At 35.2% G+C, this 11392-nt stretch overlaps 1 protein-coding gene across 5 annotated transcripts; it reads left to right on the plus strand.

Moving 5' to 3' along the window:
• Nucleotides 1-512: 512 nt before the first annotated feature.
• Nucleotides 513-10230, plus strand: LOC147391013 (protein SPA1-RELATED 2-like). Of its 5 annotated transcripts, none has more exons than XM_086417254.1 (8): nucleotides 513-693; nucleotides 1837-3336; nucleotides 4558-4715; nucleotides 5362-6199; nucleotides 7622-7768; nucleotides 8004-8318; nucleotides 8407-8466; nucleotides 8911-10230. In XM_086417254.1, the coding sequence occupies exons 2-8, from the start codon at nucleotides 1906-1908 to the stop codon at nucleotides 9100-9102; spliced, it is 3141 nt and encodes a 1046-aa protein (XP_086273380.1). In that variant the 5' UTR covers nucleotides 513-693; nucleotides 1837-1905; the 3' UTR covers nucleotides 9103-10230. The 5 variants fall into 5 exon arrangements, with proteins under 5 accessions (XP_086273380.1, XP_086273382.1, XP_086273383.1 ...); XM_086417256.1 differs by having other exon boundaries at nucleotides 1865-3336; XM_086417257.1 differs by lacking the exon at nucleotides 513-693 and adding an exon at nucleotides 734-868 and having other exon boundaries at nucleotides 1865-3336.
• Nucleotides 10231-11392: the final 1162 nt, after the last annotated feature.

Here is an 11392-nt window from a genome sequence, read left to right on the forward strand (position 1 = left end):
CCTAATGATACTGGTGAGTAACAAGTACTATCAACCATTCCATAATTTTCCACCGATTGAGAGGCTAACTGCCCCTTTGCCATGGAGGCGGGACCTTCAAACTAATTTTTTCGAAGGGTATTTTCATATTTTCACTAGTATTATATAAAATCTTTCTAATCTTTATTCAATGAAATTTTATAATAAAGAGTTTTCTCTTTATAATAGAGTTGTACTTCAATCTTGAAAGAATCACATAAATCATTGTGTGTTTGTATTTTCTTTTATATTGTTGTTGCAACAATATTATCATATTTCAAGATTAATTAGCCATTAGTGGATTAAGATGGAGTTGCAAAATAGGCATGGTGGTATTTTTGAAAATAATAACGATTCAGTGGCATTTTACAGAGTAAAAAAATGATTTTAATTTAGACGCGTTTCTATTATCTATTAAAAGTAATAATAATAATTAATAAAAATATCCAGTTGGTCTTATTTCCACGTTCGGAAATGTGGTGTGGTGTGCAGCTGCCGAGATAGTTTGCCGCAGATTTGAAATACCACCAAACCGACTTTTTCCCAAAAACAACTAATAAAGAAGCAAATTATCTGGAAAAAAAAAAAGAGCAAAAAAATCTTCGCTGGTCTTGCTTTAAGTTCTAATGGAAAATAGATTTTGAGAGAGATGGGGAGAGGTTTTTTCCATTTCAGGCAAGTTTTTTGAGTCTTGTTATAACGCTTTGATACTTTTTTTTTTCCCCAGATTCTATTTTTTGGTTTATTTCTCTGTATTTTGGACTACTTTTAAGCTTGATTTCGGTTTCCAATTTGGTGGGATTACTGGATTTTTTAATTGTTTTTGCTGCATTTGTTTTGGTGTCAAAAGGTTAGTCGTCTGATAAGGATTTTTTTTTTTTTTTCTCTTTTGAAATTTGGTTTATTTTGCTATTTGTTTTGGTTTTTTTTTTGTTTTCTATTAGGTTTGCTAAGATTGAGCTGTTTTATTTTTCATTTGATTTCGGTTTTGCATTTGTTAGATTGTTTTTTCTATGTTTGTTTTTGGTTTCAAAGGTTGAGTTTAGTGATTATTATTTGTTTTTCTTTTGAATTTGGTGTTTCTTTTGATACTCCTTTAGAATTTTTCTTGTTTACTTTTAGGCTTTCTAAGATTAATGAAATGTGTTTTCTTTCATTTGATTGTTTTCTTTCGAATTTGGTGAAATTAGTAGATATCTGATTGTTTGAGTTTTGGATTGTGATTTATTTTTTTCTTTTAAATTTTGGGTTTATTTTGCTGGTTCTGTAGGTTTTTTAATTACTTTTTAAAAATTTTAATTTTAATTTTGGGTTTATTTTGCTGGTTCTATAGATTTTTAAAGGCTTATTAAGATTGAAATGCATTATTTTTCATTTGATTTCGGTTTCAAATTTTTGCAATATTATTGGTTTTTTATTTTATATTGTTTTATTGCATTTTTTTTGGTGTCAAACTTTGAGTTTAGGATTGGTTTTGTTTTTTCTTTTGAAATTTGGGTTTATTTTAAATTTTCTTGTTTTTTTTTTTTTTCTTTTAGATTTTTAAGATTGAATGTTCTATTTTTCAATTTGATTTCGGTTTCGATGTTTGATTGTTTTTCTGCATTTCTTTTAGCATAAAAGGTTGAGTTTGCTGATTAGGATTACTATTCCTTTTGAAATTTGGATTTATTTTGATATTTCTATTGTCTTCTTTTATGTTTTTGGCTTGGATCAAAATTGAACTACTACTGATTTCAAAGATTAATTTCTTTAACCATAAAATGGCATTCGGATGATAAGCGTTCCCTCTCTTACTGTAATTTATACTTATTGCAGTTATTTAACTGAAATAATCGGTTTGCAGAGGACGTCGGCCATCTGATTGAATGAGCCTACTTGGATAGTATGGAAGGAATGGGAGACGAACCGACAGGTACTGCTGAGGGTGCACACCTCAAAAGAAAAGACTGTGATCCTTCCACGAATCCCGACTGCTTTAAACTAATCGAGTCACAGCCGATGGTTTTGCCAATGAGCAGATGGCCAGATACTTCTTTAGTTGGATCTGAAATACCATTTACTAGACCGTTCTCTACAAATGATGCCAATGTCATGGTAGAAGAGTTGATGCTGAAAACGGGCAAGAATTCTAACTTAGCAACAAAAGTTGATAATTCAAATAGAATGGAAAGGCCGCCGATTAGGGCAGGTAGGTGGCAACATCTTTATCAGCTGTCAGGTGAGTCCGTTAATGGGAGTTCTCATGGAGATTCTATTTCCAAAGACAAGGAACCCGTTGCCTCATATGGTGTTGAACATAAAAGTAATATATTTCTCCCCGAATTTCGGGTTGAAAACCCTCTACCTGTACCCGGTAAGCAATCCAGTCAAGATCATGTCGGGATCTCCGAACATTCAATCAAAAGTGACATGAATATGATGTTATCTTCAAGAAGGACCCCAGCTAACATTCCCAGCAAATCTGGGTTTTCTCAGTTTTTTGGAAAGAATAAGTTGAAAGCGAGAAGGTTTGAGCAAAGGCATCCAAAAACTAATGATGGGTTTGGTGCCGCAAGCATGGGCCAGGTTCATGAAACTAGGGGAGCTTTCAATGTATCACCGAATTCAAGTGCAAAACCCGTAGATGAATCTTTACTTAGTGTTGCCGGGACTGGTCCCGTCTTGTTTCATGATGGGATCAGCTTAAGAGAGTGGCTGAAACCTGGGTGTCGGAAAGTAAACAAAGCCGAAAGCTTGTATATATTTAGGCAAATTGTGGAGTTGGTGGATCTGGCACACTCCCGAAGAGTTGCCCTACAAGATATGATGCCATCTTGTTTCAAGTTGTTTCCATCTAATAGAATTAGATATATTGGTTCGTTGGTCCAGAAAGAGTTGTTAGGGAATGTAGTGGATCAGATTCCCCCCTCGGAGCATCATTTGAGTAGGAAAATGTACTTGGAACAGAGTGCATGTGCCTATGGTAGTTTATGTCCAAAGCGTCAAAAACTCAGCGACAACATGATATTTGTTCAACGTAATCCTGGATTTTCAGCTAACTCTGGCTTCAAGTGTGAATCAGTTAACGAGGTTGATAGTCACAGTATTGGAACACAAGATTCTGGGTATGATACTAGTGAAAAACATGATGTGACTCCAGAACATGGGATTCGAAATAGATCTGGTAGACCAAGTGTATCTAATACAGCACGACAGCAATTTCTCTCTGTAGACCCTCAATTGGAAAAGAAATGGTATACCAGTCCAGAGGAGTTCAATGAATGGGGGTTCACATTTTCATCAAACATCTACAGTCTTGGTATTCTTCTATTTGAGGTGCGAAGGTAGTCTTACTAGGCTGTTAATATATTTAGTAGTTGCATGAGATTTTTATTTTTTGATAAGTATAACTTTAATTTGCTATTTAACGTAATATGAGATTGGTTTATGATCTTGCTTTCTGCCAATTAATTGGTGACACAGTCGTTTTATGCTAGGGTGACCTTATTCCTGATAAACGAACACAATCATATGGGTTTATTCAGAATAATGTATTCTTTGCAAATGTTAAAAAATTAAAGTATATATTAGGAAAAAAAAAATGCAAATTGGTTTATTACAGTGCATGGAAATGCACATGTGGTTCATGCTATGTTTCATGTATGTGAGGATGAGTGGCAAAGTTCGACAAAGGGTACAAGGATTCGGACATGAACCCAGAAAATAGGATTTGTGGACTTGGCATTACATCTTAAATAATTTAAACAAAGTAAGTGGTTTTATATAATGTTAGGGATAACAATGGATAATATGAGAAGATATCAATTATATGTATCATATACCTATATGCAAGAGATTGCAGATGTTCAATGATAAGTTTGCTTCTAAGAAAATTACAACTGGAAAGAGAACTCATAACCTATTATGAATACTAATCGATATCATACCCAAAGAAAAGAAAATGAAGAAAAATCATAAGTGTTGCGCTGGAATCTGTGGAGTGTCTAAATCTGATATGGGTACTTCACCCTTTTAGAAGATTTCATGCAATGTAGAGTTTGTGTTATATATCTCATTAGACGACAAAGATACATTGAAATGCCTTCTTCAATGGCAGCTTTGAGATGTGTGTGACTTGTGTCTTGGACTTCCCATTTCAGGAAATGGAATGTGTTTTTTTTTTTTCAATAAGAAATTGGAATGTATTTTGTTGTTTCATCAGTTAATTAACATCTTATAGTTGTGAAAGCAAAATATTCGACCAAATTTTTTATAATAAACTATCCTTGTCCCAGGAGAGGCAAGGAGGACTGCTTGGCACCTCTTTTTTTTTCTTCCGACTCGAGTGTCCCTCTTAATAGAAAAGTCTCCAAAATGTAACTGAAAAGATTCAACATCATAAACACTACGTAACTGATACTAACTTTTGTATTAGTTCTTTCTTGTTGTTGCTTTACTACGTTAGTTAGCTTTCTTATTTTTTATTTATATTTTATCGTCCAAGCATTGGGGGTTTAAAGAACAATTGTTTGGACTAACCTGACCTGTTTCTATCAGCTTTTTTCCCATTTTGAATCTTGGGAAGTGCATGCTGCAGCAATGTCCGGTCTACATCATCGGATTCTTTCTCCAAAATTTTTATCAGAAAATCCCAAGGAGGCTGGATTCTGTCTCTGGCTTCTTCATCCAGAACCTTCCTCACGTCCGACAACAAGGTATTGCCCATGGTTCTTCATCCAAATACCATCCGGTTCTGATTTAGACATTTAGTGCACCATAAAATGAACCCTTGTGTGCTTTGTTGGTGGGCATTTAGTTTGCTTGTATGGTTCATTGATAAACAAAAAGTATAACCTGATATGCATTCTCAAACACGGGGAATTGTGACGTTAGACACACAATTTGATAAGTCTCTCCTTGAAGATCATTTAGGTAAAAAATTAACCTATTGAATGACCATGACCATCTATCTAGTCTAACATTCTTCCCTATGTCAATAGATTGGATGGTTGTGATCATAGAAAGGAGTTCATCTTTGATATGTTGACTTTCTAGTAGGATTATTTAATGTTGGGTTCTGATTCTTTCCCTGATGTCATTTGTCAATATATTTGAGGAGTCATCTGAATAGAAATATAAAATTATGAAGCTTCAAATATTTTTATTCGGTTTGATCTGTTAAGTAAATTGTATTTTTAATAGGTAGATTATCAAGACTAAATCAAAGTATTAAATAAGTAATCAGCCAAGTTTATCACGAATCTAAAGTGAGACCCACATGTCATAGATCATGAGATGAGATCAACTTCCTATGTTCTATGAGAAATGTACTGAAATTTTATTATATTCTGTGTACAACAGAGAAATCCTTCAATCTGACCTAGTATGCAAATCTCAAGAGTTGTCATCCATGGATCAATTATCATTATCTGTTGATGAAGATGATGAAGCTGAATCAGAGCTACTATTGCATTTTCTCGTATCTTTGAAAGAACAAAAACAAAAGCGTGCATCCAAGTTAATGGAAGAGATTGAATGGTTAAAAGCAGACGGTGAGGAGGTTGAGAAGAGACACTTAGTAAAAGCAGGTGTGATCCTCCCTTCTACACATGGAGACTCCAATGCGAAAGAACTGGGGTATGTTTATAACGATCCTTTAAGCTCCGAGGCACTCTTGTCAAATATGAATGGGGCAAGGTTGACAAACAACATTAATCAGCTTGAAAATGCTTACTTCTCCATGAGATCCGAAATCCAGTTTCCGGAAACCAATTCTGCAGGCCACGTGAATAGAGATTTACTAAATAACCGAGAGAGATGGTCTTTGTTACAAAACGAGGATGAGGAGTTGGTCCTGAACCACAAACCTATTGATCGTCTTGGAGCTTTTTTTGATGGATTATGCAAGTATGCTCGGTATAGTAAGTTTGAAGTACGTTCAACAGTAAGAACTGGTGATCTAATCAACTCTGCAAATGTTATCTGTTCTTTGAATTTCGACCGGGATGAAGACTACTTTGCAGCTGCTGGGGTAGCAAAGAAAATAAAGATCTTTGAGTTTCATGCACTTTTGGATGGTTCTGTTGATATACATTATCCAGTGATTGAGATGTCGAGCAATTCTAAATTCAGCTGTGTTTGCTGGAATAACTACATCAAGAACTATTTAGCTTCAACTGATTATGATGGTCTGGTTCAGGTGTGTGTTTCTTGAGCATTAGAGTGTGCAGTGTGCTTACTGTAGAATTAACTCGGGTCAGGATTCCATCGTGTCCTATTCCACCCATTTTCGTGATAAAGATACACCTTGGAGGTATATCTCCCTGGCTGGCCAAAATTAAGAGAGCTTCTATTGTACTAATGCCACCCTAAGATGTGTGTTAATTCTTTGGTGATTTACATATGAATTGGGGTGGCATTAGCAAAAGTTGGTGTGGCAATAGAATCTCTCAAAATTAATCTTGTCGCTTTTTTTTTTCCTGTTTTTGCTTTTTCATTTTTTCTAAAAATAACAAATAAAGTATGAAGTATATCTCCTAGTAAAATATCTGATCTGATGATCCCCAACCATGGTACAAATCTCTGCTTTAAAACTCACCAAGTCAACTTGCTTGGTTGAATTTTGAGTTGATTCGGTACTAGAACTCATTTGAACCAACTTGCACAGTTGACTTGGTAACTTGGTTGAGTCAACTTGGGAAATGATTCAAAATTTCATGCTGTTTTGGAATGTTTGGGCAGAACATTTCAGCTTCATCTGGAATCGGAATCAAACATTGATGCCGAAATATTGTTTCAGAATATTTCAGTCGATACCATTTCTGTTTTACCCCTAACTGAAACATCAATTCGAACCAAGACCTTGAACCTGGAAACTCGTCCATTCAGCTTTGAAACTTGACCGGTTATATGTTATATTTAGCTGCCCTTTTTTAAAAATAAAAACTAATATAATTATATTTTAAATTTAAAAAAATGTTTTCATGATATTTAATTAATTTAATACACATTTATTTGACTCGACCAGGTCAAATCACGAATTACTGAGTTGACTTCACTCAGTGAACATCTGTGTTAAGTTGAGTTTTAAAACGTAGGTTCAAAGTACCATTCCGTTTTGGAATATATATTTAATTAATCGGTAATTCAAGAGATTGGAAAGAAACAACCAAGTTTACTCCAGTAAGCATGTTTCAATGACCTTGAAACAAATGATACAAATTACCTATTGAACTTCATCACCATTGTCATCATCATTATTATTATTGACAAAACACATTGTTGTAACCAGTAATTACAAATTTGTTAATATAAAAAGAGGTTATTGAGAAAAAAAATATAGAAAGGGCTTTAGTGAAAAAATTTCCTATTATATGATGCTTCATCTTCTCCATTATTCCCAAAGTTATGCATTCTTTGAGAATAACATATGGATTCTTTTCTGTATTTTTCCTTTGTGCCTCAAGTCAACTTGTTTGTTTGGATGAAGGCTAGTTTAGATCCGATGCAGTTACAAACTTGTTCTTGTTTATTGTTATTATTATTATTATTAACATTGTTCTTATTATTTTACTAAATTTCATGCATGATTTGCAATTCGATATGTATGGTTTGATTGCAGTTATGGGATGCAAGCACTGGTCAAGTGTTTTCTCAATACATAGAGCATGAAAAGAGGGCTTGGTCTGTTGACTTTTCTCAACTTGACCCTACAAAATTTGCCAGTGGAAGTGATGATTGTTCTGTGAAACTATGGAGCATTAACGAGGCAAGTTGTCCCTCATCATGTATTTATAGTTTTTAACATGAAAGAAAGTTGTTAGTCCACAAAACTCAAATTACAACACCGGGAAATTTGTTTTCCCAAGGATTTATTTGGAAAATTCAGGAAAACACTAGGATAAAAAAAGAAAGAAAAGGAAACTTTTTTTTTTGGGATATTTAGAAACATTTAGTGTTTTCAGTACTCATCTTTTTTTTGCTTCATTCAAACTTCTGTACAGAAAAAATGTATCAGCACAATCAGGAGTATTGCCAATGTATGTTGTGTTCAGTTCTCTCGCTCTTCACATTTGATGGCCTTTGGGTCTGCCGATTACAAGACCTACTGCTATGATCTTCGGTATACAAGAAACCCTTGGTGTACATTGGCCGGGCATGGAAAAGCTGTTAGTTACTTGAAGTTCTTAGATTCTGAGACCCTTGTTTCTGCATCCACTGACAACACGCTAAAGCTTTGGGATCTGAACAAAACCAGTTCTAGTGGGTTGTCCAATGGTGCATGCAGCTTAACCTTTAGTGGTCATACTAATGAAAAGGTTTACTTCCGTATCCTAAATGTTTATAGCTTTGAGTCTAAGTATAATTTCTGGTCTATCTTTAACTGTTTGCCTTTCGCTTCCTCAGAACTTCGTGGGCTTATCTGTGTCTGATGGATATATAGCATGCGGTTCAGAAACAAATGAGGTACATTAGTTTGTCTCGAAGTTGAATTCGGTATAGTCTAAACTTATATAGTGATGCTCACACGTTTGTGACAATGGTTTTTGTCCTATTACATGGGTTAGAAGTTTCGGAATGGGCTGAATTTTTGTGAGGATGATCTCTATGGTGAGGAGATCATCCTCACAAAAAATCAACCCATTCCAAAACTTCTGACCCTATCAAAAGTGGTTTACAAATAATTGTAAACTGGGGCTAGAAGTTTCAGAATGTGCTGGTTTTTTGTGAGGATGATCTCTATGGCGAGGAGATCATCCACACAAAAAATCAGCCCAGTCACTTCTAACCCATATAGGACAAAAACTGTTGTCACAATGTTTGTCCCTTGAACCGTCCCGTTATATAAATAACAGAGCCAATTGGATGATTCTAACAACCTGCAATTTCCAACTCCTTTTGGTTTCTCAGGTGTATGCTTATTATAGATCTCTTCCTATGCCAATCACTTCACACAAATTCGGTTCCATTGATCCAATTTCTGGGATAGAGACTGAGAACGACAATGGACTGTTTGTCTCAAGTGTCTGTTGGAGAGAGAAGTCAAACATGGTTGTTGCTGCCAACTCCAGTGGGAGTATAAAACTGTTGCAGATGGAATAATAAAAGAGGAAACCTTGTCAATGTTCAATCAAATAGAAACAGAAACCTACTCAAGGGTTCCCAACTCTTCTTGTCACTCTCAAAGATCTCCAGCGTTTGAGCCTTTTGAGACGAGACTGTTAATGCCCACCACAAACTCTTTGAGGTACCAGGGTACCTTCGCTTCAACTGGACGTGTGCCATTAGCATCTCGGCTTCATCCTAGCTTACCCACCCCAAAAGTGAAGTATTGAGCTACAATGGCCATGGCCCAGTAGTTCTCTTACTATGCATTCTGAGGTTTGATTCTAAGCTTGCTCACTCAAGTAGAAAAGGTTAATTCAGCAGAGTACCTCATGTTTTCCATTTCAATCATGGAAAGTCAAATCTTGATGGCATTTGAATGAATGATGTGGTTGTAAAGAAGTCGAGGGAGAGGGAGGGGAGGCTGCAGATTCTATCTGAAAACAGAGACCCAATCATTAATAGTCTGAGAAGTTGAACTTGAAATTGTGGGACCAGGTGCATGGTGAGTCTTTGTGATCGGTTAGAGCCGTACATCCAGATCAATGGGCCATGCATTCGAGCTCATGTAAGGAGGTGCATTTTTGATATTTTTGTTCATGAGACTGGATACTTGCATTGTTGACAGTTTGATCAATACAAATGCCATCAGATCTTTATGGAATGGAACTAATGTGGAGAAGTAACTTCGATTTAGCAAGTTACATGGTGCTCTACCTCGCTCAAATCGAAACTCCAAATTATTAAATGAAAAAAGGTGAAGATGTGAGGTTCATTATGGGTGGCAAACTACAATGCATCACAATTTCTATGAAATAGCAGCAACTGTGTTGGAGTAACTATGTAACCTATACTAACTTGGAATCCGAAGTATGACTGTATGACTGGTGGTTCTTCACCAGTTTGGGCCGCTTGTCACCATGGCTAGTTGGCTCCTTATGTTCATTCTCGCACTTCGTCGGCATGGGGTTTGATCATGCTGTCCTTGTCATCCTTTTGGTGTTCCAGTGGAACCAATCATGTTATTACTTACCAACATAAAAAAGCTTTGTCTGGTTCATATTCAGGAATAACTACTGTTCAAGATATTAATGGTTTTATTGGTCAAATTTATTTTATTTATAATTTTTTAAATGGTTTATCATGTATGAGTGCTTGCTGCCAGAGCTAAGCTGCAGTACAAACCCGTGACCTTAGTCCTTCTATATCTTGGAGGATTCATAGCTCTTGCTGAACTTAGCTACTTGCCTTGTGTTCTGTGTTCAAATGTGCACACGATGTATTATATATTATGGTACATTGTCTAACCAAATCCAATTCTCTATCCCAATACATTCCTAAAAGATCTGATTCTGATTTCGTGCGAATTCTTCCCACAACTAACAAAAGATGTCTTGGCAGATGAAATAAGGTTAGGTGTATCCAGGTTCTTTGGTGGCCTTAGCTTATGTGGATTTATCTTCCGACTTTCCTTTTTGTTAGAACCCAGAACTCACTTGTTACAAACCCCAAAGAGATGAGAGCCTAACTCTCTGCAATATTAGCACTTAGTTTGTTCATCTAGTTTCATAATATGGTATCAGAGTCAGTCCCAAATCTCATATTCAAACCTCGGAAAGAGGAGCAAACCGTGAGATTTGGGATTGATATCATATTATATGAAATACCACATACGTTGTTGGTGACTTAATGTACTTAAAACTTAAAATAATATTATTATGATTATTTTCAGGTAAAACTATAACCATTTCAGGCTATTAAGCTATCTAACCATAGTACCATACACCATAAACATTTATTCCTTCATATATATATATATATATTTTTTTTTTTTAATTTCCAAAATTTATAGATATTTACATCTTTCTTCACTAGAATTTCAAGGAACAGTTGTTTTCTAAGCAGAAGAGCAATTTTCAAGTAATGTCCGAACAATTACATATTAATCAATATTTGATGGATTGGTCTGAAGTTGTCAACAAACTAGATTTTTCCAAATCACTTCATTTCTTTTTATTTAAGTTCATTTTTATTTTGATTTTTTGCTTTGAGTATTGGAAATATCCCTTTTTCATGGGTCTGAGATCCACATCAATGAACTGAAAGGTCGAAATTATCAAGTCAGATTCTTTTTTAGTATGGAAATAGTCATCAACATCAATGAATTCAACTCTGCACTCTTTCTAGTATGTACTGAGTCAATAATCCACTCCGGTGTCTGACTGAACACAAGTGGGTATATTGTTTCCTGACCAAGAATTTAGATATTTTAAAGATATCATGGTCA

Source organism: Akebia trifoliata, chromosome 11, assembly GCF_017979445.1.
Source record: "Akebia trifoliata isolate Shusen 1 chromosome 11, ASM1797944v1, whole genome shotgun sequence".
NCBI classification, from domain to species: domain Eukaryota; kingdom Viridiplantae; phylum Streptophyta; class Magnoliopsida; order Ranunculales; family Lardizabalaceae; genus Akebia; species Akebia trifoliata.

What these genes read in the sequence shown, in the direction of transcription:
- LOC147391013 (XM_086417254.1), top strand. Translation starts at nt 1,906, where the DNA reads ATGGAAGGAATGGGAGACGAACCGACAGGTACTGCTGAGGGTGCACAC. An exon ending in TTGGTATTCTTCTATTTGAG is followed by an intron (nt 3,337 to 4,557) that starts GTGCGAAGGTAG and finishes TGTTTCTATCAG; the next exon opens with CTTTTTTCCCATTTTGAATC. An exon ending in TCCTCACGTCCGACAACAAG is followed by an intron (nt 4,716 to 5,361) that starts GTATTGCCCATG and finishes TGTGTACAACAG; the next exon opens with AGAAATCCTTCAATCTGACC.